This window comes from Myotis daubentonii, chromosome 15, assembly GCF_963259705.1.
Source record: "Myotis daubentonii chromosome 15, mMyoDau2.1, whole genome shotgun sequence".
NCBI lineage: Eukaryota > Metazoa > Chordata > Mammalia > Chiroptera > Vespertilionidae > Myotis > Myotis daubentonii.
Window position 1 is genome coordinate 29169282 of NC_081854.1, and position 27387 is coordinate 29196668.

The 27387-nt window shown below is 43.2% G+C and overlaps 1 protein-coding gene and 1 pseudogene across 3 annotated transcripts in view; one reads left to right on the forward strand and one right to left on the reverse strand.

Annotated features, from left to right (window-relative positions):
* ACSF3 (acyl-CoA synthetase family member 3) overlaps nt 1-27387 on the reverse strand; it is a 79731-nt gene that overhangs the window by 30928 nt on the left and 21416 nt on the right. For all 3 annotated transcript variants that reach the window (XM_059667052.1, XM_059667051.1, XM_059667053.1), the window contains exons 4-6: nt 16535-16689; nt 14686-14834; nt 145-257 (exon numbers count right to left, since the gene is read on the reverse strand). In XM_059667052.1, the coding sequence (XP_059523035.1) occupies nt 145-257; nt 14686-14834; nt 16535-16689 (417 nt within the window). The remainder of the gene's footprint in view (nt 1-144; nt 258-14685; nt 14835-16534; nt 16690-27387) is intronic.
* On the forward strand, nt 1167-3991 carry LOC132217194 (large ribosomal subunit protein eL22-like; annotated as a pseudogene).

Consider the following 27387-nt stretch of genomic DNA (forward strand, 5'->3'; position numbering starts at 1 on the left):
CATCCCCACCATCCAGGAGGGCCAACCCCAAGCAGTGGGGATTCCACCTCCAAAGCACAGAGACCCAAACCCCTGTGACCGGCCTGCTGGGTGGTCATGACCGTGCAACGCTCATGTGCCACCATGGAAAACAGAGTGGCTCACCCTGGTGTCCTTCTCGTTTCCTTCCGCGTGGAGGATGTAGGGGCAGCTCTCCTTCTGTGGGTTTTCTGAGACAATTCGTACCTCAACGCCTGGCAGCGGGGTCCCCACAGAACCTGCAAGGAGAGGAGAAATATGAGAGCAAGAAGATGGAGTCAGAGGGATTCCAAAGGAGAGGGCTATACACCTGTCGCTCTCAGATCCTGCCTGGACATCACTCACAGAGGAGAGAAGACCTGGGAGCATGCAGCGGGCACCCACCCTGCCGCAGCAGCAGCCAGTGCTCAGTGCTCGCAGTTGCCAACAGTGTGCAAGGCGAGACTGAATGCTCCAGAGCAGCGGTCACCAACCGGTGGTCTGTGGACCACTGGTGGTCTGTGAGGTCCGAAAGGTTGGCGACCGCTGCTCCAGAGCCTTCAGTTCATCCTAGGAAGGCCCCCTGCACCCAGGCGGGATGTAGGCACAGTTTCTACCTGTACCTGGCTGAGCACTAATGGCACTGAAGCGCACCTGTCCAGAAAAGGTCCCAAGAGGCACTGATGCTGAAAGTTGGGTGGTGAGCAAGGATCCTCATGGCAGTGGGATAATATCGCTGGCATTCTGGTTTACTCTTAGGCACCCATGGTTTGATCAGTGTCTTCATCCCACTCAAAGGCCCCAGCATAGTGGGCCAGCTTACAATCAAACTCCAAACCTACAAAGGTAAGGCAGGTGGCTTGAATGTGTCCCACAGCTACTGTAATAAATGACTAAGGCATAACCAAGGTTCCAAGGCCAAACTCCCAGCATCTATGCAAATTCACTTCAAGGTTTTAAGGCTTTTGTTATAACCGCTGAAATCAATGAGGATTTCTCAGGGGATAAATGTCCCCAGAAGTGAGGTCAGCAAACTCTGCAATTTGTTTCATGTCCCGGATCCAAACTCTTCACAAGGTTGGCTGTGTCAGTCTTCTGTAAAACAGCACCGTCCTATCCTCCTTGGCCTGTCTCCTGCACCTGAGGTTCAGGGGCGAGGCCTGGGCCCTATGGCTATGGTGAGCTCTCCATGTTCTGGAGGACTTTTTCCTCAACTCTGGTCAGTATTCTGTATCAGGTCCCAGCTGGAAGCAGACAGACCAGCATCCTCCCACCGCCCTGCTTTTTTTTGGTTTCCAAAGATTTTTCAAATTAAAGTGAAATCCATATAAGATACAATTGATCATTATAGAGTGGCAATTCAGTGGCGTTTAGCAATCATCATCACCATCTAGTTCCAGATATTGTCACCACCCCAGAAGAAGCCTGAGTTCATCAGCAATCACTTCCCACCTCTAGCCCCTTACCCCCAGTAATAACTAATCCGCTTTCTGTCTCTATGAATTTGCCTGCTCTGGAAATCCTATATAATAAAGAGCTAATATGCTAATTAGACCAGACGGCAGACCTTCTGGAACAACCAGTGGGGGGGGGGGGGGCGCGCTGGCCCACGAGGGCCTCTAGTTTCATATAAAAGAAATCATATGACATGTGCCCTCCTATCTCTTCTTAGTTGTACATATACTTCGAGTCAGTGGTTATACAGGCATTAAGGACATTCAGGACTCAAAAGAGCCTAGAACAGCCGTGGGCAAACTACGGCCCGCAGGCCGGATCCGGCCCGTTTGAAATGAATAAAACAAACAAAAAAAAAGACCGTACCCCTTTATGTAATGATGTTTACTTTGAATTTATATTAGTTCACACAAACACGCCATCCATGCTTTTGTTCCGGCCCTCCGGTCCAGTTTAAGAACCCATTGTGGCCCTCGAGTCAAAAAGTTTGCCCACCCCTGGCCTAGAAGCATGGGCATTTCATCTCCAGTGTAGAGATAAGACATCGGGACCAGAGACAAGGACTAGCTTGTGAATGTGGAGGTGGGACCAAGCCCAGCTCGCTCTGACGTCAAAGGCTATGCTTCTCCTGCTGATGGCTCAGCCTGCCCCTGGGCGCAGTCAAGACCAGCTGCCATTCTGCACACTCTAAATTTGGTTTCCAGTTGACTCCAAGGTCATTATCTTTTCTAGATTAAATAATGCCTTTCTTTGTCAATCTCTCGTTTCAGTGACAAGTTTAACTCCTGTCACCTACACTGCTCCTCCCTGGACCTCAAGGTTTGAAGAGGACTGACAGACACACCGGCAGAGTGACCAGAGCTCCCAGCAAGGGCCACAGCCCGGACTGCTGGGACACTCACCCGGGCCGGGGGTCCAAGGTCTCCAGATGCTCCCAGTCACTCGTGTTTCATGGTCTAACTTCAGTAGGCTGACCTTGGTTTTAGCCCTTAGTGACTAGAGTGTTGGTCATAATTTACGATAAGTGTGTGTGTAAAAGCCATAGAACAAAGGGCTCAAGGGAGAAATTGGGCAGATAATATGCAGAAGACAAAGGCCGCGTGTGAGAGGCAGGGCTGAGGCCACGCAGAAGGACACTCAGGCCACACTTGACCCCGTGCCCCCGGCACTGCCACAGGCCGTATGGAGCTGACAATGCTCTCGTAATCTGTATCAAAAAGATCTTTCTTGCTGCTTGAGCAAGGGTGATACAGTGCTGGGCAGGGTGATGAGCCCGAATGCGAAGAAAACATCAGCTACTGGAAAATGACTGATTGCCCTCTGAGACTGGTCAGATATGATTTCTACAAGTACCTGCCAGAGATAAAGAGTTCCATAAACACACCTTGAGGAGTCAGGCAGAATGTGGTTATTTCATCAGGAGGCATTTCGTCAACTTAAGTGGAAGCAGGACCAACTGCCTCACTCAGAAATGAAAACCTGCTTCTCATCCCCTTCCAAGGAGCCTGTCTGTGCAGCAGTGGACACTGGCTCAGCCTGAGTGCGCTCAGACAGCAACGCCTCCTCAGTTGTAAGCTGGGAGCTCATCTCCCCAGAAGGAAGGAAGCAGAGGCTCCATATTGTCCCTGAGACCTGAGAGATGTGTGTGGCTGAGGGAGTCCTCCTAGGTCTGCCCAGGACAGGGGAGGTGTGTGCCACCTCAGCCATGCCCGACCAGCTGCAGTAGCTGTTGGGGGCACATGTGGAGAAGGTTAAGGGCTCAGTCCCACAACTGTTAGTGGGTCACTTCAGTGACTGCTAGTCATAAGTGGTGTGACCCACAGCATCTATCCAACTTGGCTACAAATCAGAGGTTTCCACAACCTCCTCCTGGGTTCAATCATTTGCTAGAGCGGCTCATAGAACCCTGGGAAACAGTTTACTTACTAAAAGACCAGTTTGTTATAAAGCCTACAACCTCTGAATGGCCAGATGGAAGAGATGCCTAGGGCAGGTATGGGGAAGGGGTGTGAGCTTCCCTGCTTTCCAGATGCTTAGCATAATAATCCCCAGGTCTATCCATGCTGTCACAAAAGTTTAGAGATCTTCTTTCTGCCTCCGCAGCCGCCATGGCTCCGTGAAAAGCTCGTGGAGAAGGGGGGCAAAAAAAAGAAGCAGGTTCTGAAGTTCACCCTTCACTGCACCCACCCCATAAACGTGGAATCATGGACTCTGCCAACTTTGAGCAGTTTCTTCAGGAGAGAATCCAAGTGAATGGAAAAGCTGGGAATCTCGGCAGAGGGGTTGTAACCATTGAAAGAAGCAAGAGTAAGATCACTGTAACCTCTGAGGTGCCTTTTTTCCAAAAGGTATTTGAAATATTGCACCAAAAAATATTTGAAGAAGAATAACCTACGTGACTGGTTGCGCGTAGTTGCTAACAGCAAAGAGAGTTACGAATTGCTTTACTTCCAGATAAACCAGGATGAAGAAGAGGACGAAGATGAGGGTTAAAGCTCATTTATCTGACAAATTTTGTATGAGTTCTTGAATAGAACTTGGGAACAAAAAAGAGAGAGAGAGAGAGAGAGAGAGAGAGAGAGAGAGAGAGAGAGAGAGAGAGAGATATCTTGCTTTTTCACAGCCATGAGGCCCGGTGCACAAAATTTGTGCATGGATTGGGTCCCTAGGCCTGGTTGGCAATCAGGGCTGATCAGGGCCTTCTGGCTGCCGGCCAGGGCCTCCCTTCCCGGGCTGCAGGCCAGGGCCTTACTTCATTCCGCGCCGCCCCCTGGTGGTTAGCACGTCGTAGCGAGCAATCGGTCTCCTGGCTGAACTCCCGCAGGGACAATTTGCATATTAGGCTTTTATATATAGAGATAGTATTCCATTGTGTAAATGTACCACAGCTTTTCTATCCACTCATCTATTGATGGGTACTTGGCTGTTTCCAAATCTTAGCCATTGTAAACAACACTGTTACGAACATAGGAGTGCATTTATTCTTTCTGATAAGTGTGTTTCAGGATTCCTAGAAGTGAGATGGCTGGGTCAAATGGCAGTTCCATTTTTAACTTTTTGAGAAAATAACCTACTGTTTTGCACAGTGGCTGCATCAGTCTGCATTCCCACCAGCAGTATACTAGGGCTCCCTTTTCTCTACATCCTCGCCAGCACTTGTTGTTTGTTGATTTATTGATGGCAGCCATTCTGGCAGGTGTGAGGTGATACCTCATTGTAGTTTTAATTTACATTTCTCTGATTAGTGATGCTGAGCATTTTAAAAAGATATATTTTTATTGATTTCAGAGAGGATGGGAGAGGGAGAGACATCAATGATAAGAGAGAATCATTGATCAGCTGCCTCCTGCATGTCCCACATTAGGAATCGAGCCTGCAACCCAGGCATAAGCTCTGACTGAGAATCGAACTGTGACCTTCTGGTTCATAAATCAATGCTCAACCACTGAGCCATGCTGGCCAGGCATTTTTTCATGTCTATTGTCCAGTTTGGAGAAGTGTCTATTCAGGTCCTCCGCCCTGAATAGACATTTTTAATTTGGTTGTTTGTTTTCCTGGTGTTGAGTTGTATGAGTTCCTTACATATTTTGGAAATTAATCCCTTATCAGAGATATCACTGGCAAATATGTTCTTCTATACTATACATTGGGTTCCCTTTTCTTTTTGTTGATTTTTTTTTTTTTTTGCTGTGCAGAAGCTTTTTAGTTTGAAATGTTTAATTTTTCCCTTTGTTTCTCTTGCCCTAGGAGATGTATTGATGAAAATACTACTACGTGAGATGTCTGAGATTTTACTGCCTATATTTTCTTTTAAGATTTTTATGGTTTTGCGACTTACATTTAATTAAGTCTTTTATCCTTTTTGAGTTTATTCTTGTGCATGGTGTAAGTTGATAATGTAGTTTCATTTTTTTGCATGTATCTGTCCAATTTTCCCAACACCATTTATTGAACAGACTATCTTTACTCCATTGTATGCTCTTGCCTCCTTTGTTAAATATTTATTGACCATAATGGTGTGAGTTGATTTCTGGGGTCTCTGTTGTGTTCCATTGGTCTACATGACTATTCCTGGAAATAGTCATGTATTACAATGGCTTTGTAGTATAGGTTGATATCTGGTATTACGATTCTTCCAACTTTGTTCTTCTTTCTCAAGATTGCTGAGGCTACTTGGGATCTTTTTTTGTTCCATATACATTTTTGCAATATTTGTTCTAGATCTGTGAAATATGCTGTTGGTATTTTAATAGAAATTGAGTTGAAATTGTAGATTACTTTGGGTAGTATGGACATTTTAATATTATTTCTTCTAATCCATGAATATAGTATATGCTTCCACTTGTCTGTATTTTCCTCTATTTCTTTTTTCAAAGTCCTATAGTTCTCTGAGTACAGATCTTTTACCTCCTTGGTTAAGTTTTCTCTTAGGTATCTCATTTTTGTTGTTGTTGTAGCAATGGTACATGGGATTGTTTTTTAGTTTCTCTTTATGAGAATTCATTATTAGTGTATAAAAATGCCATTGATTTGTGGATGTTAATTTTGTATCCTGTTACTATGCTGAATTAATTTATTAAATCTAGCAGTTTTGTGGTGGAGTCTTTATGTTTTTCTATGTACCATATCATGCCACCTGCGAATAATGACAGTTTCACTTCCTCCTTTCCAATTTGGATGCCTTTTATTGTTTTTCTTCTTGTCTGATCACTATGACTAGAACTTGCAGTACTATGTTGAATAAGAGTGGTGAAAGCAGACATCCCTGTCTTGCTCCTGATCTTAAGGGAAATGCTTTTAGTTTTTGCCCATTGAGTATGACGTTGGCTGTAGGCTTGTCATATATGGCCTTTATTAGGTTGAGGTATGATCCTTCTATTCCCACTTTGCTGAGAGCCTTTATCATAAATGGGTGCTGGATTTTGTCAAATGCTTTTTCTGTTGATATGATGTGTTTTTTATCCTTCATTTTGTTTATGTGATGTATCACATTTATTGATTTGCAAATATCGCACTAGCCTTGCATCTCTGTAATAAATCCCACTTGGTCATGGTGTATGATCTTTTGAATATTATTGCTATATATGATTTGCTAATATTTTGTTGAGAATTTTAGCATCTATGTTCATCAGGAATACTGGCCTGTAATTTTCTTTCTTTGTAGTGTTTTTATCTGATTTTGAAATTAGGATAGTGCTGGCCTTGTAAAAAGAGCTTGGAAGTCTTCCCTCCTCTTGAATAGTTTGAAGAGTAGGTGTTAGCTCTTTGAATGTTTGGTAAAACTCACCTGTGAAGCCATCTGGTCCAGGACTTTTGTTCGCTAGAAGTCTTTTGAATACTGGTTCAATTTCATCAGTCATTATTGGCCTATTCAAGTTTTCTGATTCTTCCTGATGAATTTTGGAAGATTGTATGTTTCTAGGAATTTGTCCATTTCACCCAGGTTGTCCAATTTGCTGGCATATAGCTGTTCATAGTATTTTTTTCCAATTCTTTGCATTTCTGTGATGTCACTTTTTCCTTTTTCATTTCTGATTTTATTTATTTGGGTCCTCTCTCTTTGTTTCTGATGAGTCTGACTAAAGGATCATCAATCTTGTTTATCTTTTTAAAGAACCAGATTTTGGTTTCATTGATCTTATGTATTACTTTTTTAGTCTCTGTCATTTATTTCTGCTCTGATCTTTTTTATTTCCTTCCTTCTACTTTCTCTGGGCTTCTCTTGTTGTTCTCTTTGTAATTCTTCTTCTTCTTCTTTTTTTAAATCCTCACCAAGGATATTTTTTCCATTGATTTTTAGAGGAGTGAAAGGGTGGGAGAAGGAGGGGGGAGAGAGAGAGAAACATCCAAGTGAGACACATCGACTGGTTGACTCCCGCATGCTTCCTGACGGGGAGACAGGGAGCAAATCTGCAACTGAGGTATGTGCCCTTGACTGGGAATCAAACCTGCAACCCTTTGGTCCATGGGCTGACACTCTAACCACGGAGCAAAACCTGCCAGGGACTATTTGTAATTCTTTTAGTTATAGGGTTAGATTGGTTTTTTGTTTTTTGGGGTTTTTTTTGAGCCCTTTTCTTATTTCTTGAGGTAGGCCTGTACTGCTATGAATTTCCCTCTCAGGTTGCTTGAGTCCATAGATTTCACTGTGTCCCATAGATTCTGAGTTGTTGTGTGTTCATTTTCATTTGTTTCCAAGAAGTTTTTGATTTCTTCCTTGATCTCATTGGTAACTCATTCATTGTTTAATAACATGCTATTTAGCCTCCATGTGTTTGAATGTTTCTGTTTTTTTTTTTTATTGTAGTTGATTTCTAGTTTTATGGCATTGTGATCTGAGAAGATGCTTGATATTATTTCAGTCTTCTTGAAATTTTTAATACTTATTTTGTATCCTAACATGTGGTTCTTTGAGAATGTTCCATCTGTGCTTGAGAAGAATGTATATTCTCAGCTTTATGATTAAATGTTCTGTAAATATTAAGTCCATCTGACCTAGTGTGTTATTTATGGCCTGTTTCCTTGTTGATTTCTTTGTCTGGAGGATCTATTCAGTGATGTCAGTGGGCTCTTCAAGTCCCCTGCTATGTCTGTACTGCTGTCAATGTATCCCTTAAAGTCCACCAGGAGTTGTTTTTTTTTTAAAAAATATACTTAGGTGCTCTTGTATTGGGTGCATATGTTTACCAGGGTTATATCCTCTTGTTGGATTAATCCCTTTAGTATTATATAGTGACATTAATTGCCTCTTGTTATGATCTTTTTTTTTGAAGTCTATTTTGTCAGATATAAGTATTGCTTCCCTAGCTTTTTGTTTGTTTATTACCATTTGCATGGAATATTTTTTCCATCCTTTCATTTTCTGTCTGTGTGAATCTTTGCTCTGAGGTGGATCTCTTGTAGACAGTATATATATGGATCATGTTTTCTTACCCATTAAACTATCCTATGTCTTTTTATTGGAGCACTTAATCCATTTACATTTAAGGTTACTATTAATATGTACTTATTTACTATTAATATGTACTTATTCATTGCCATTTTTTTCTTTCTGCCTATGTTTCTCTCTCTCTCTCTCTCTCTCTCTCTCTCTCTCTCTCTCTTGAATTCTTCTTTTTCTTAAAGCAGTCCCTTTAACATTTCCTGCAATGTTGGTTTGGCAGTAATGCACTCCTTTAGTCTTTTTAAAATTTTATTATTTTCATTGATTTCAGAGAGGAAGGGAGAGGGAGACAGAAACATCAATGATGACAGAGAACGATTGATCGGCTGCCTCCTGCACGCCCCCTACTGGGGATTGAGCCTGCAACCCGGGCATTTGCCCTTGACCAGAATCAAACCTGGGACCTTTCAGTCTGCAGGCTGACACTGGCTAGGGCTCCTTTAGCCTTAAAAAAAAAAAAAAAATCTGGGAAGCTCTTTATTTCGCCTTCAGTTTTAAATGATAGCCTTGCTGGTTAAAGCAGTCTTGGATTCAGGTCCTTCTTTTTTTTTTTTTTTTTTTTTTAAATATATTTTATTGATTCTTCACAGAGAGGAAAGGAGAGAGACAGAGAGTTAGAAACATCGATGAGAGAGAGACATCGATCAGCTGCCTCCTGCACATCTCCTACTGGGGATGTGCCCGCAACCCAGGTACATGCCCTTGACCGGAATCGAACCTGGGACCTCTCAGTCCGCAGGCCGACGCTCCATCCACTGAGCCAAACCGGATTCGGCCAGGTCCTTCTTTTGACTACTTTGAATACTTCATGCCAATCCCTTCTGGCATGAAGTGTTTCTGTTGACAACTTAATGATACTCCCTTATAGGTAAACTTTCTGTCTCTCTCTTGCTGCCTTTAAGATTCTTTATCTTTGATGTTTATTATTTTATTTATTTATTTTTTAAATATATTTTATTGATTTTTTACAGAGAGGAAGGGAGAGAGATAGAGAGTTAGAAACATCAATGAGAGAGAAACATCGATCAGCTGCCTCCTGCACATCTCCCACTGGGGATGTGCCCGCAACCCAGGTACATGCCCTTGACCGGAATCGAACCTGGCACCTTTCAGTCCGCAGGCCGACGCTCTATCCACCGAGCCAAACCAGTTTCGGCTAATGTTTATCATTTTAATTATGATATGTCTTGGTGTGGGTCTCTTTGTGTTCATTTTGATTGGGTCTCTGTGCTTCCTGAACTTGTGTAACTTTTTCCTTTACCACATTAGGGAAGTTTTCTGTCATTATTTCTTTAAACAGGTTCTCGATTCCTTGCTCATTTATTCTTCTTCTAGTACCCCTATGATACAGATGCTATTAGGTTTCATGTTATCCCAAAGTTCCCTTAAACTATGTTCCTGCTTTTAAATTTTTTTTCTTTGCTGATTTAATTGGGTGTTTTTTTTACCTTGACCTCGAAGTCAGCTTCATGTAATATACCAGTACTTTTAATTCCTTCCAATGGATTCTTGATATCAGATATGGTATTCTTCATTTCTGAATGGTTACTGTTCATGGTTTCTATTTCCTTTTTTCATGCCATTGTAGTTCCCACGAGGTTCCTTATAATTCTCACTAAGTTCCTTGAGCATCCTTATAACCATTACTTTGAACTATCTATACTAATAAAAGCCTAAGTGGCCCTCGTGCGACACCCTCACGTCATCACAAGATGGCCGCCCCACATCGTCACAAGATAGCCGCCACAAGATGGCCAGGAGGGGAGGGTAGTTGTGGGCGATCAGAGCGGCAGGAGATGGCAGTTGGGGGCAACCAGGCCGGCAGAAGAGGGCAGTTGGGGGCCATCAGGCCAGCAGGGGAGGGCAGTTGGAGGGGGGACCAGGCCTGCAGGGGAGGGCAGCTGTGGGGGACGAGGCCTGCAGGAGAGGCAGTTGGGGGCAACCGGGCCTGTAGGGGATGGAAGTTGAGGGGGACCAGGCCTGCAGGGGAGGGAAGTTGGGGGTGACCAGGCCGGCAGAGGAGGGCAGTTGGGGGCGATCGGGCCGGCAGGGGAGTGGTTAGGCGTCTATCAGGCCGGCAGGGGAGTGGTTAGGGGGCAATCACGTTGGCAGGCAGAAGCAGTTAGGGGCAATCAGGCAGGCAGGAAGGCGAGCGGTTAGGAGCCAGCAGTCCTGGATTGTGAGAGGGATGTCCGACTGCTGGTTTAGGCCCGATCCCACAGTCGGACATCCCCAAGAGGTCCCAGATTGGAGAGGGTGCAGGCCAGGCTGAGGGACATTATCCCCTCCCGTGCATGAATTTCATGCACCAGGCCTCTAGTATATCTTATAAATTGCTTGCCTCCACTTCATTTAGCTCTTTTTCTAGAGATTCCTCCTTTTCTTTCATTTGGAGGCTGTTTCTTGGTCTCCCCATTTTAGCTGTCTCTTTGTGTTTGTTTCCATGTAGTAGGTAGAATTGCTATGCCTCCATATCTCCATATGGTGACCTTATGTAGTTAAGTGTCCTGTGGGACTCAGTGGCACAGTATCCTTTATCTTCTGAGCTGAATGCTCTAAGAATGTCCCTTGTGTGGATTGTAATTGGGTCTTGATTGCTGTTGGCCTGTTCATGTGTGTGGATCAGCCCATGGGCTGGCTGACTGTGAGGCTCAACTCCAAGTACCAGTATGTCGTACAAGTTATTGTACAGGTGCAATCTCAATGTGGCTTCTGCAGTCCTTGGTTAAGTTTCCTCTTCAGATAGTCTCCAGTTAGTATTTCAGGGTGACTGTTCCCCAATTTAGCTGTAATTTCCAGTTTGGTTCTGGGAGGCATTGTGAGCAAGATCCACCTACTCTGCCACTATCCTGAACCAGCCCAAATATATATTTCTTATCTGAAGAGGGACCTACAGCTTTCCTCCTCAAATGCACAAAGGTCAGCCTCCCCATCCACTACTCTCTGACTGCCACCTTTCAATCCACTCATTTCCCCTTTGAATATTTTTTAAAAGGAAGAAACTGCACCACCCACACACACACTCCTCTGGTTCCTCTCTGCTCTGTTCAGTAAGGCCTCATCTCCCCTCACAAAGTGAAAGTTACAAACCATTAAGAAAATCTATAATGCAAGTGCTGACAGAATCTTAATTAACTATGGCATCACAAACACAACAATAGCGTTAAACTCTCAAGGCAGAGACACTGACTTGAGTTTCACAGTCATATGATAAATAAAAGTAAGGTCCACACAGAGAAGAGACTGAAAAGAGGGGTGGGGCAGCCCTGGAGCCCCAGAAACATGCTACCCCACCTCTGAGCTGGCCCTGGCACAGCAGTCTCAACTGGGCAGTGGCCACCCTCCTAGCACGTGGACAGTGCTGCCCTCCTAGCATCCATCTGGCAGCAGCACTGGCCTAGTCAGAAGTGGCATGTCATTTTTCTGTCTCTCTTTAAAACAGTTGCCTGTTCTTCCTAGATAACTTTAATTGGCCTGCAGCTTGGTCCAGCATCTGGGGAGCGAGGCTGCTCTGCAGCTAGTCCCGAGAGAATGGAAACAGGTCGATAAGGTCCTGGAGCTCCTGTCAACGTTCCACAGAGTCCCACTGCAGGAGCCATTAGCGCCTCTGATCTCAACCTCCAATTAGAGCGTCATTAGGCTCAGCAGCGCTTGGCCATGAATTATTCATCCTCCTTCAGATAACCGCATGGGACACAGGGAATGAATGATTAGATCCGACCAAGAGCTTAACACACAGCAAACATCCACCCCACGAAGTGTGTCCCTCCTTTGAGGCTGACCATGCCCCTCCATGCCCCCAACAGGTTTTGAGAACCTTTAAATAAATCCTGGTGGTCATTCAAGCAACTGTAGGAGCACTATTAAGAGGCTGTGCCGGAGCCGAAAGAAAGGAACCTCCAGAAACAAACCCCCCTGGGAGGCATGGGAAAGCCAGGAGAGGTAGCACGGCTGTGTCCCAGTGTGAAAGGGACACAGGCTGGGGCTCCAACACAAGTTCACAGCCTTCAGCTGTAATGGGCCCCAGCCCAGGAGACACAGGGCACACAAAAGACTGAAAGGGGCTTCAAAAAACCTTTTCAATCTGGTTTCTCCAGAAATGAGGCTCAGAGATGATATTTTAGGGATTTTCATATAGCACTCTTGAATTTAAGGTTGAAGATTACTTATTTTCCAAACCAAGGAACCGGCACTACACTTGACTGTTAGAGGTTTGCTTTACAGATATTTGATTCCAGGGTAGAGAAGAGAGACTACAGCCAGTCCACACTCTGATGTTCCACACACTGTCTTTGAGGCATGTAAGAGCTGTAGCCATAATTTAAGATCCAGAAATTTCTGGCTAATAAACCTTGGGTTTCAGAGTCTTTGGGTTCTATCTTCTCAGAGGGAACTGAAGGCCAAGTCAGTGGGGGACCCCCTTGGTCCAGGGGGTCCAGGACAGCTGCTTTCCTGGTCCCTCTACTGTCCGAAGGTGAGCCCTGAGCTGGGCCCCTGGGCCTCCAACCAGCACTTTAACACCAGATTGCAGACGGTGTCCACATCTCCTTCCTGCAGGTGGTCCCCACAATGCCATTTGCTCGCTCTCTCCTGTCCTGGTTCCCAGTCTTGGCTTCTCGGCCTTGTGTTTGCTCCTATAATTAAAGCCCAGAAAGTCTCCTGTCCATTTCTTTGCCCCACCTCTCTCTCTTTAAACTGGGCTGTCTGCTGTGCTGCTGTGCTCCGGTAAATGGTGTTCCTGTGTAATGGCGGGAATGTCTGTTTGGTCAGGTACCCACTCTGTGGCTTTGGGCAGATTACATGATTTCTTAAAGCCTCAGACTCCTCATCTGTCAGTGGGAAAGGTGGTCCCTATATCAGGGGCTATTCTGGGGAAAGTTTGGCAATTTCTTATAAGTGAGAGCACAGACCTACCTCCTGACTCAACAATCCCACTCCAAGTTGAGAAATAAAGACATATGCTCACACAGAAACTTGCACACCCACATTTACAACAGCTTTGCTGGTAACTGTCCACAACTAGATATAACCCAATGTTCTTCAGCTGGTGAACAGGTTAATTAACAGTGACCTCTCCACACCAAATACCATGTGGCAATGGAAAGGGACATGTGATGACATGGACAAGTTACACATGCATCCTGCTAAGTGAGAAAAGCCAGACTTAAAAAGGCCATGTCCTGTAGGAATTCATTTATATGACATTCTAGAAAGAGTGCAATTACAGGTGGAGAAAGCAGGTAAGTGCCTACCTGGCCCTGGGGTGGAGGAGGTGCTGACCACACAAAGGGAAAGGTCTTGAGGTGATTAAACCCTTCTATATCTTGAGTGTAATAGCAGGTACATGGCTACTCACGTAACTGAACGTGAGGGGTGAATTTCATTGTATGTGCAAGTTAAATTGGTGTACTGATGTAGGATTATTTTACTTTTCCTGTGAATGAGATAGTGCTGCGCTCTGGACACACTGGAAGTGACTTCTTATGAGTAATAGAAAAGGGCCAAGAACAGAACAGAGCATGTTCCCATCTTAGGCCTTGGGCTCTGTTTGAAGATTCCCTGTTAAGGACCCAGGATGGAAAGGTCTATTTAAATGAAAGTCAGAGTGGCCATGGCCAGGGTGGCTCAGTTGGTTGGAGCACTGTCCCATGCACCAAAAGGTCGCAGGTTCCATTTCCGTTCAAGGCACATACCTAGGTTGCAGTTCGATCCTTGGTCAGAGTGCATTATGGGAGGCAACCAATCAATGTTTTTCTGTCACATAGATCTCTCTCTCTCTCTCTCTCTCTCTCTCTCTCTCTCTCTCTCTCAAAATCAATAGAAACATATCCTCAGGTCAGGATTAAAAAAATAAAAGAAAATAAACATCTTAGAGAAGGCTGGGCAGGAGGACCAGAAGGCAACAATTCCTGTCTAGAGCAGCAGGCTATCCAGACGTGTGCAGGTCACCAAGCACAGGTGGTGGTTCTCTCACCCCTTCCCCCAACACCTGCCATGTCTCTTGTTGCCACTGGCCATGTGTGGCTCAGGGCACCTGGACAGGAGGCTCTCACCAGTGGCAAACTTGGTTTGGACATAAGCAGCACCCACTCTAAGAGGCACTCTGATGAGCACATGGGTTCTGGTGGTTCACATTCTTCCTACCTGTCCCCCCAGGTAACCTGGAAAGACTCTGGTATAAAGAACACTTTTCTGTCCTATCCTTAACTGGCCACTGGGGATAAAATGAGTGCCCAGAGGGAACAGGCCATGGCCACCCTGCCAGCACCCTAAGAAGGCACTTTGTGTACCTGGCAAGCGAGCTGCTACAGTCAGGGGGTTGGACAGGGCCATGCCGATCTCCGTCATCCCATACCTCTCCAGCAGAGTGTGGCCTGTGATGTTCTTCCACTTCTCTAGTACAGGCAGGGGCAGAGCAGCTGATCCCGAAACCATCAACCTACCCGGCAAACCAAAGGCAGCCTTAGCTTCTGGTGACAACAATCTTCAGTACAATAAAAAAAGTCACTATTTTAAGATTCATGATAAAAACCATAGTTGGGGGTTAGAATTTAACTTTGTTCTTTGAAAAGAACTTGTTGGGTATATTTTAGAATGTAAATAGGTCTTCAAAAGGAATGAATAATCAAGGTAAAAGAAAAAAATAATTTTAGGGTCTTTGATGACACTCTGCAAATAATTAACATGCTGTTCACAAACAATCCAAAATAACAGTAATAATAAGATGATTATGACAGAATTTAGATTATGGGTAAACTGCTACCAAGTCTGAGGGGTAAGAGGGGTAGATGAGAGGAGACAGTCCACCGCTTAGGGATGTACAGAGGTCCTACACACTGGATTGCGCTAAAGGGCTCACGATGGTGACAATGACATTTATTTAGCATCTGAGAGCTCCTAACTACTCTGGTGTATAGCATGTCATGTAAGCATTATGTGTGGAAAGGAAGAAGTTTTTGGTTCTAGTTCAAGCTAGAGAAGAAACAACTGCTCTGTTTCCTCACAAAGGTGTACCACTCACAAGTACCTCCCCCACCATGAGCCTAAACAGGGGAGGTCTCAGGGCCTCTGTTACCAGGAAATCACCCTGGTTTCCCCGCTCTGGCATCATTTCTGCCATGGGTTCTACAGGGTTGGGTGCTCCTAATCCTGCTTTTGTATTGGTGGCTGAGCAATGGACACCTCCATCAATAGCTGCCGAACCGCACAATGGCTTGTGAGAGGGTGGGCCATTAGGTGACGGGTAGCAGGCAACATCAGACAAGAGCTGTAGTTCCACAAAAACGTCTTTATAGAAGAGCAAAGGAACGGTGGAACAAAATCATAACATTATCAAATATTTGTCTTGGATAATCCAGAATTCTCTTAGGGAAACAAAGCTGCCCTTCCTTTGTTCTTAAGAACTAGGAATCAGCTGCATAGAGCGGCCCAGAGGCCACAGAAACACACACACAAATACATTGGAATTTAAAATTCACGTTTGCCCAGTAGCTCACTCACTGTGGTGTTGAGAGGTTGTGCACATCTCAGACATAGCTTGTCATGTCTGTCTGCAACATGTGTCTATTGGGTCTGTGAAAACCCACCAAACTGCCCATTCAGGTGCGCACTCTGAGTGGGTCCCTTTTCAGTCCACCAGCTCCTAAGAGAGTGCAGAGCACACTTCTTGCCACTGAAAGACCCAAAAGTGTTGGTGTACCTCTGTCAGGAGGGGTGTGATGGGGTCCCAGGAGGGAGAGTTTCAAAGGGCCACAGACTGTTGGAGGGAAATAATACAGCAGGAGCTGGGGGGCATGCAAATGTAGGTCAGAAAGGATGAGAGCAAGATGATCAGTTCACTGTCCTAATCCTCGCCCTTCAAACTCTGCCACAAGACAGACAGACAGACAGACAGACAGACAAAGATAGATAAAATACAGATAGAGATAGACATGTAGTTAGACCTACAGAAGAATAGGATAGACATAGATATAGAATACACACAGATATATAATGTAGATTTAAATATATAGATGCATATTTTAAACAAAGTGGAAAACACTGCTTCCTAAAACTCAGCAGAACTGATTTGTTAGAAATAAGTTTTATTTGCTGATATATAATACTTTCTGGATGGGAAGATGAACTGTTTTCATTTACCTGATCTTTTCTTCACAAACGGCACGCACGAAATCCTGGACATGCGGTTGGGTAAAATGCTTGTCATAATAATCCATCAATTTGGTGTATATTGTAGGCACTGCCATAAACACATTAATCCGTGGAGTTTCAGAACTTAAGAACTTTTCCCAAACCTAAAAAGAAAAAAGGAAACACATAGCAAAAAGATTAGAAAACATGCCACATGTATGAATGCCTGGAACAGTGTTCTTAATGGAGGACTCTCCTTTCCTGAAGCGTTAAAGGATCTGTAAGTAGCTCCCACCTAAAAGGGCATCTCACTTTTATGGATGACAATGCCTCTGGCCATTCCCATAGAAATGGCCCGGTGCCAAGGACACTCGTATCTGGTCTTCAGAGTGACCTGTAAGGAGGGAGAGGGTTGAGAGAGAAGTGCAGAGAGAGATAAGGTTCCAGTCTTGATTTGCCATCTGGAGATATGTGGCACCTGACACCTCAGATTCTTCCAAGTGGCCACCAGTGAGCGTGAGAGTTAGCACAGGACCTGGCACAGATGAGCATGTGACAGATGTTGAACGGATGACATCTTGTGTTTATTGGAAAAGTCAAGTGAATTTTGTAGTTTACTCTGCAATAAATGTTTCTTGTTTTAATATAAAGATGATTCAAGTTTCTCACCAGATGAAGTGTTTGTGTGTTACCCCTACTCTCTAAAAAAAGCTGGCGTGCCCTGCCAGGTGGCTCAGTTGGTTGAAGTATTGTCCCATACAACAAAAGGTGGCAGGTTCAATTCCCAGTCAGGGCATATATACCTAAATTGCAAGTTCAATCCTTAGTCAGGGCGTGCACAATAAAAACATATTCTCGGGTGAGGATAAAAAGAAGAAAAAAAAGAAAAGACGGCATGTTACGCTCACTCTGCGGTTCTCTCACCACAGCATCGCTGTGCAAGCCCGTGGTCAGGATGGACAGCAGAGAGTTCCTGGTGCTGGGAGCCGAGCAGACTGACCGCAAACAGAGCTCTCCCCTAAGGCATCTGAAACCTGGGATAAATGGAAACTAATGCTGCAGTCCACCCCCAACCATCCCAATTCCTGACTGGATGACAGTATTAGCTCCTCAACTTAGCTGCTAGACAGAGGAAAAGAACAGTCTGCTGGGGGAAAAAATAAATTCTTTTAAAGACAATGACTGGCATCCCTCCAAATTATTAAAGCAGGTAAGGAAAGAGAAAAATGTGACCCATGATCAAGGGGAGGTGTGTGTGCGTGTGTGTGTGTGTGTGTGTGTGTGTGGGGGGGGAGTCAATAGAAGCAGACTCTCAGAAGATCTAAATGTTGGAATTATCTGACAAGAAATTTTAAAATAATTACAATAAATAGGCTAATGAATTTAGAAGAAAAGATGAACAAAATGAGGAATAATCAAGGATCTTATCAGAGACGTAGAACTGCAAAAAAGAACCATTATAATATTGGAAAATGTATTATCTGAAATTAAGAATTCATTGGATAGACTTAACAGACTAGATTCAGCAGAAGAGAAAAGAAGTGAAACATGAGTGAATGGAAATGATCTAAACTGAAATATAGACAACAAAGAAAAGAAAAAAAAATAGAGTGTGAGCAATGTGTGGGACAACATGAAACAGTCTAACATACTGTAACTATAGTCCTAGAAGAGGAAAAGGGAGAAGAACTAAATAAATGGAGAGATACTCCATGTCTATGGATCAGAAGACTCAATATTGCTAAGATGGCAATTCTCCCCAAATGGAGCTACAGCTTCAATGCATTTCTCCCCCAAACCCTAGCAAGCTGTTTTGCAGAAATTGACAAGCTGACTATACAATTTACATGGATATGCAAAGGTGCCAGAGGAGTTAAAACAAATGTGGAAAGGAAGAATAAAGGTGGGGAACTCCCACTTCCCACGCCAAAACTTACTTTAAAGCAACAGTGATCAACGCAGTGTGATACTGGAATAAGGTTGGACACAAAGATCAATGGAACAGACAAGGGTTCAGAAATAAACCAATACATTGATGGCCAATTGATTTTTGACAAAGAAGCCAAGTCACTTCAATGAGAGAAAGAAAAATGATAAATAGATGTCATCAAATTAAAAAACATGTATGTTTAAAAAATATCATTAAAAAATAAAAAGACAAGCCATATTGGGAGAGAAATATGTGCAAACCATACATTTGATAAAGGACTTGGGTCCAGAATCTGTAAAGAACACTTACGAATCAAAAGAAGTCAGAAAAAAAAAGTAAAATGGGCCAAATATTTGAATATACAGTTCACCAAAGACATATGGATGCAAATAAGACCATGAAAAATGCTCAACATCATTAGTCATTAGGGAAATACAAAGTAAAACCACAATGAGATACTTTATATCCACTATAATAATAATTAAAAACAAACAAACAAGTGTTGGTGAGGATGTGGAGAAAATGTGCTGCTCATACACTGCTGGCACGAATGTAAACAATACAGCACTTCTGTATTGTTTGGCAGTTTCTTAAAACATTAAACATAACTTTACCACAGAATGCAGCAATTCTGACCCTGAAATGAAAACATGTCCACACAAGAATTTGTATGCACGTGTTCATAGCAGCAATATATTCTAAATAAACAAAAACTGGAAGCAACCCAACTGGCCATCAAATGGTAAATGGGTGAACAAAATGCGGGACAGCCATACATGTGATGCTATTCAGGAACAAAAGGAACAAACTACTGACACACATGACAGCATTTCCCATTCAGTAAATACCAGTGAGTTAACAGCTCTAGGTAGTAAGCATCACAAAATGAGAGACAACCAGACAAATCTGTCCTTGCTGGAGGGACACTAACACCACCTCTCAAGTCTTCTCACCGAAACAAAACCAAATAAACAAAACCAAACCCCCAAATCTTATCATGCCTCTAGATCAAATTACGAATTTTCAGAAAATACAGGGGGTGGGGACACATATTGAATGACACCACAGGGATGCAAGACACAAAACCAGACTGTGGGAAACTCTACAGGACACACAAGCTTGATTTCTTAAGCAAACAAAAACTGCAAGGAAAAGACGAGGGGAAACCTGCATGTGAAGCAACAGAAGCAGCTTATACCAACCAAGCTCAAGGCAGAAATTATTCAGATCTAATTCAAACAAACTTAAGAAATGAGGGGCTCTAGCCAGTTTGGCTCAGTGGACAGAGCGTTTGCCTGCAGACTGAAGGGTCCTGGGTTTGATTTCGGTCAAAGGCATGTACCTTGGTTGCAAGCTCCCGGCCCCAGTGGGGGTATGTGGGAGGCAACCAATTGATGTGTCTCTCTCACATTGGTGTTTCCCTCTGTCTCGCTTTCTCCATTCTACTCTCTCTAAATATTAGTGAGGAAAAAAACATCCTTGGGTGAGGATTAAAAAGAAAAGAAAGAAATGAGGAGACATTGATAGTGATAGTATTGATGGTAATATGTGATATTAAGGGATTCTTGCTCATTACCTCATTGTGTCCTTAATGAGAAAAAATGCCCCTACCTTTTTTTTCCCCATTAAATAATTATTTTTATTTTTATAATCTCTCCACAAAGAAGTTATGAAAATACCCATCAATACATTGAAAAGGCACTTTAAAATCCTGGGATGGATATTTGTGTTCAGTGCATGGTATGTTGTGCCTTGTTGTGTTGTATTATGTGCCCTTAAATCAATGCAGCAGATCCAAGCAACAGCAGCCTCCTGATCACCACACCCTCTGAGGAACAGCAGTTGTACGTGAAGCCTCCCCCCACCAGCCAGAAGAGCCACCAAAGCTGTGAAGAGCACCTACCAGAGGAGCTGCTGCCAACTGAGGAGCAGCTGCTACCGCAACTGCCTGAGGAGCAACCACAGCCCAAGGAGCCACTGCCACCCAGGGAGCAGCCACTGAACGACTCAACGTCTAGATATGTCAGTGAGATCAAACATGGGTAGACAAAGAAACCCCCAAAGGAAAGAGAAGGAGAACTCGCCAGAAAAGTGGGTAAATGATGCTGAGGCATGCAACATGACAGAAAAAGAATTCAGAATAAGGGTCTTAGAGTGCATAAACCGGATGGAGGAAAAAAATCAACAACATATACAAGAAGCAAGAAGAAACAGATGAAAAAATCAACTACTTATGCAAGAAGCAAGAAGAAACAGATGAAAAAATCAACAAACTAAGTAAGACCCAAGAAGAAATGAAGAGCGATATAGCTGCAATAAAAAACACCATTGAAAGTATCAACAGTAGACTAGGAGAAGCAGAGGACCGAATTAGTGAATTAGAAGACAAGGAAGCAAAACACACCCAAACTGTACTGCAATTGGAAAAAAAAATTAAAAGACAGGAGGAGAGCCTAAGGGAGGTTTGGGACAACATGAAACGAAACAACATACGAATAATAGGGGTGCCAGAACAACAGAAAGAGGAACAAGGATTAGAAAACCTATTCGAAGAAATAATATCAGAAAACTTCCCTGAGGTGGGGAAGAAAAAAGTCACAAAAGCCCAGAGAGTCCCAAACAAGGTGAACCCAAAAAGACCCACACCAAGACACATCATAATTACCATGGCAAATGTTCAGGACAAAGAGAGAATCTTACAGGCTGCAAGAGAGAGACGGAAAGTTATATACAAGGGATCTCCCATTAGATTATCAAATGATTTCTCAACAGAATCACATCAGGCCAGAAAAGAATGGACGGAAATTTACAAAGTGATGCAAAGCAAAGGACTGAATCCAAGAATACTCTATCCAGCCAGGCTATCATTCAAAATTGAAGGGGAAATAAGAAGCTTCACAGACAAAAAAAGGCTAAGGGAGTTTATCACCACCAAGCCAGCAATGCAAGAAATGTTAAAGGGACTGGTGTAAAAAGAAGAAATAAAAAGCTCAGAAAGAAAACAGCCACACACACACACAAAAGAAATGGCTACAAACAAGTACCTTTCAATAATAACTTTAAATGTAAACGGACTAAATGCTCCAACCAAAAGACATCGAGTGGCTGAATGGATTAAAAAACATGACCCATACATTTGCTGTCTACAAGAGACCCACCTCATTAGAAGGGATTCACACAGACTGAAAGTGAAGGGATGGAAAAATATCTTTCAGGCATATGGAAAGGAAAAGAAAGCTGGGGTAGCAATACTTATATCAGACAAAATAGACCTCAAAGTGAAGGCCATACAAGAGATAAGGAAGGCCACTTCATAATACTAAAGGGATCAATACAACAAGAAGATATAACCCTGGTAAACATATATGCACCCAATGCAGGAGCACCCAAATACATAAAAAAACTGGAAGATATAAAAGGAGAGATCGACAACAATACAATCATAGTAGGGGACTTTAATATACCACTGACATCACTGGATAAATCCTCAAGACAAAAAATCAGCAAAGAAACAGCAATCCTAAATGACTCACTAGATCAGATGGACTTAATTGACATCTTCAGACCACTTCACCCCACAGCCACGGAATATACATTCTACTCAAGTGCTCATGGGACAGATTCAAAAATAGACCACATACTGGGTCACAAACAAAGTCTCCCCAAATTCAAGAAGATTGAAATCATGCCAAGCATTTTCTCAGACCATGATGGGATAATATTAGAAATAAACTACAATAAAAACAACCCAAAATACTCAAACACTTGGCAGCTGAATAGCATGTTATTAAATATTGACTGGGTTACCAATGAGATCAAAGAAGAAATTAAAAACATCCTGGAAACTAATGACAATGAAAACACAACAATCCAAAACCCATGGGACACAATGAAAGCAGTCCTGAGAGGGAAGTTTATAGCTCTACAGGCCTATCTCAAAAAACAAGAAAAAATGGTAGTAAATCATCTAACTCTACAACTCAAAGAATTAGAAAGACAGCAACAAGAAAACCCCAGAGTGAGCAGAAGGAAGGAGACAATAAAGATTAGAGCAGAAATAAATGACATAGAGACCAAAATAACAATACAGAAAATCAATGAAACCAAGAGCTGGTTCTTTGAAAGGATAAACAAGATTGACAAACCTCTAGCCAGACTCACCAAGAATCAAAGAGAGAGGACCCAAATAAACAAAATCAGAAACGACAGAGGCAAAATAACAACAGACCCCACAGAAATACAAATGATTGTTAAAAACTTGACAACCTGGAGGAAATGGACAAATTTCTAGAAAAATACAACCTTCCAAAACTTAATCAGGAAGAATCTAAAAATCTCAATAGGCCAATAACTATGGAAGAAATTGAAGCAGTCATCAAAAAGCTTCCAGCAAACAAAAGCCCAGGACCAGACGGCTTCACAGAGGAGTTTTACCAAACATTCAAGGAAGAACTAAAACCTATCCTCCTCAGACTACTACAAAAAATTCAAGAGGAAGGAACACTTCCAAGCTCATTCTATGAAGCCAGCATCACCCTAATACCAAAACCAGGTAAAGACAACACAATGAAAGAGAATTACAGGCCAATATCCCTCATGAACATAGATGCCAAAATCCTCAACAAAATCTTAGCAAATCGGATCCAGCAGTACATCAGAAAGATCATACACCATGACCAAGTAGGATTTATCCCAGGGATGCAAGGATGGTACAATATCCGCAAATCAATAAACGTGATACATCACATGAACAAATTGAAAGAAAAAAACCACATGGTCATATCAACTGATGCAGAAAAAGCATTTGACAAAATCCAACACCCATTTTTGATAAAAACTCTCAGCAAGGTGGGAGTAGAAGGATCATACTTCAACATAATAAAAGCTATATATGACAGGCCCACAGCCAACATCATAATCAATGGACAAAAACTAACAGCATTTCCCCCTAAGAACAGGAACAAGACAGGGATGCCCACTCTCACCACTCCTGTTCAACATAGTACTGGAAATATTAGCCATTGCAATTAGGCAAGAAGAAGAAATAAAAGGCATCCAAATTGGAAAAGAGGAAGTAAAACTGTCCTTATTTGCAGATGACATGATATTACACATACAAAACCCTAGAGACTCCATCAAAAAGCTACTAGACTTAATACATGAATTTGGCAATGTAGCAGGATACAAAATTAACCCCAAGAAACCTGAGGCATTTCTATACACCAATAGTGAACTTTCAGAAAGAGAGATTATAAAAACAATCCCATTTACCATCACACCAAAAAAATTAAGCTACCTAGGAATAAACTTAACTAAAGAGGTAAAAGACCTCTACTCAGAAAATTACAGGACGTTGAAAAGAGAGATAGAGGAAGACATAAACAGATGGAAGAACATACCGTGTTCATGGATTGGTAGAATCAACATCATTAAAATGTCCATACTACCCAAAGCAATCTATAAATTCAACGCACTTCCCATTAAAATACCAACGGCATACTTCACAGATCTAGAATGAACTCTCCAAAAATTCATCGGGAATAAAAAAAGACCCCGAAGAGCTGCAGCAATCCTGAGAAAGAACAAAGTAGGTGGGATCTCAATACCAGATATCAAAATGTATTACAAAGCCACTGTTCTCAAAACTACCTGGTACTGGCACAAGAACAGGCATATAGATCAATGGAATAGAATAGAGAGCCCAGAAATCGGCCCGAACCAATATGCTCAATTAATATTTGACAAAGGAGGCAAGAACATCCAATGGAGTCAAGATAGTCTCTTCAATAAATGGTGCTGGGAAAATTGGACAGATATATGCAAGAAAATGAAACTAGACCACCAACTTACACCATACACAAAAATAAACTCAAAATGGATAAAGGACTTAAATGTACAACGGGAAACCATAAAAATTCTAGAAGAATCCAAAGGCAATAAAACCTCAGACATATGCCGAAGCAATTTCTTCACCGATACAGCTCCTAGGGCACTTGAAACTAAAGAGAAAATGAACAAATGGGACTACATCAAAACAAAAAGCTTCTGCACAGCAAAAGAAACCATCAACAAAACAAGAAAACCCACTGCGTGGGAAAACATATTTGCCAATGTCATATCTGATAAGGGCCTAATCTCCAAAATTTATAGGGAACTCATACAACTTAACAAAAGGAAGATAAACAATCCAATCAAAAAATGGGCAAAGGACCTAAATAGACACCCTTCAAAAGAGGACATTCAGAAAGCCAAGAGACATATGAAAACATGCTCAAAGTCACTAATCATCCGAGAGATGCAAATCAAAACAACAATGAGGTATCATCTCACACCTGTCAGAATGGCTATCATCAACAAATCAACAAACGACAAGTGCTGGAGAGGATGTGGAGAAAAAGGAACACTCGTGCACTGCTGGTGGGAATGCAGACTGGTGCAGCCGCTATGGAAGACAGTATGGAGTCTCCTCAAAAAACTAAAAATGGAACTCCCATTTGACCCTGTGATCCCTCTTCTAGGAATATATCCCAAGAAACCAGAAACATCAATCAGAAAGGATATATGCATCCCTATGTTCATAGCAGCAAAATTCATCATAGCTAAGATCTGGAAACAGCCTAAGTGCCCATCAGTAGATGAATGGATTAGAAAACTATGGTACATCTACACGATGGAATACTATGCTGCTCTAAAAAAGAAGGAACTCTTACCATTTGCAATGGCATGGATGGAACTGGAGAGCATTATGCTTAGTGAAATAAGCCAGTCAATGAAGGAAAAATAGCACATGATCTCACTCATTCATGGATAATAAAGACCATTATAAACTTATGAATTATAATAGAAGCAGAGCTGCCTCAAACAGATTGTCAAACTGTAGCGGGAAGGCCGGGGAGGGTTGGGGGACAGGAGGTAGGGGGGTAAGAGATCAACCAAAGGACTTGTATGCATGCATATAAGCATAACCAATGGACATAAGACACTGGGGGATAGGGGAGGCCAGGGGATTGTCAAGGGTGGCGGGGGGTGGGGGGGGGGGGAAGGACACATATGTAATACCCTTTGTAATACTTTAAGCAATAAAATAAATTTTAAAAAAAATAAATAAATAAAATCCTGGGATGAAAACTTCTAAATATGTTACATCTTCTGAGATTTACAAATAATAAAATTCTATAAGATAGAATTTCTGAATGATTTTGATAGAAATTTACTAAGAAGAACTAGAACATTAAACTTTAAAAGATATTCAATTTCCACCCCAACTGAGTTTTTGATAAGTTACATTTGTTGACAGTCACCACATACTGACTCTACAGCCCAATGGCCTGACATTGGTACATGGCTCAGTACCAGTGTCAGGCTACTGGAATGCCCCTTCCTTTTAGAGAGGCTAAAATGATCTGATATCTGGGATTCGTTTACAAACAATCCTGAGTTAGAAAAAGATGTTTCTAGATGAACCTAGAATGACTCTGAATTAATCACTGTTGAAGCTGGGCAATGGTATACGGGTATTCATTTCTCTTGTAGATGTCTGAAACATTACACAATTTAACAAGTTTTAAGACTACAATGAAAGAAGGGTTAGATTTGGTTATCTCTCTAAGGGCCCCTAATACTCATCCTATCTAATAATAGACAAACATGGTAATTAACCATACCTCCGCTATGCTTCCCATTGGCTAATCAGCAGGATATGCAAATTAACTGCCAACAAAGATGGCGGCCGGCAGCCACGCAGCTGAAGCGAACATGAGGCTTGCTTGCTCCAGTGATGGAGGAAGCCAAGGTTCCCCGCCTGCCGCAGCCCAGCTCTGAGCTCCGAAGCAACAATGTTTCAATTATAGAAGCTAAACAAATCCCAGATACCTGCTTTCAGCCAGCCACGGCCTCAGAGCTTAGAGAGCCAGTGACGGCAACAGAGTTTCAATTATAGAAGCTAAACAAACCCAGATACCTGCTTTCAGGCAGCCACGGCCTCAGAGCTGGAGCCGGGCCTCAGAGCTGGAGCAGGCTCTCAGCTCCAGTGACAGGTATAGAAGGTAAATAAATCCCAGAATAAATTAGAAAAAAAGAAAAAAAAAAAGAGGCTGGGAGCTTCAGTCACCCGCCAGCCTGAAAACAGCCCTCGGCCCCTCATCCAGGCTAGCCAGGCACCCCAGTGGGGACCCCCACCCTGAAGGGGGTGTGACCAGCTTCAAACAGCCATCAGCCCGTCATCCAGGCTGGCCAGGCACCCAAGAGGGACCCCCACCCTGACCCGTGACACCCTTCAGGGCAAACCAGTCGGCCCCCACATGTGCACCAGGCCTCTATCCTATATAATAAAAGGGTAATATGCAAATTGACCCTAACAGCAGAAAGATTGGGAATGACTGGTCACTATGACACACACTGACCACCAGGGGGCAGATGCTCAATGCAGGAGCTGCCCCCTGGTGGTCAGTGCACTCTCACAGGGGGGAGCTCTGCTCAGCCACAAGCCAGGCTGATGGCTGACAGTACAGTGGTGGTGGTGGGAGCCTCTCCTGCCTCCTCAGCAGCGCTAATGATGTCTGACTGCAGCTTAGGTCTGCTCCCCGCTGGCAAATGGACATTCCCCGAGGGATGCCGGGCTGTCAGAGGGATGTCTGATTGCCATCTTAGGCCCAATCCCCCGGGAAGCAGGCCTAAGCCAGCAAGTGGTCACCCCTGAGGGGTCCCAGACTGCGAGAGGGCACAGGCCGGGCTGAGGGACCCCCTACCCCGGAGTGCACAAATTTTTGTGCACCGGGTCTCTTGTCTTTTCTAATAAAAGAGAAACATGCAAATTGACCGCACCTCGGCTACACCAAGTCATGCCCACAAAGCCACGGGCACCAGCCAATCAGGAGCAAGTATGCAAATAAACCCAACCAAGATGGCGGCGGTCACGGAGCTGGAGCGAACA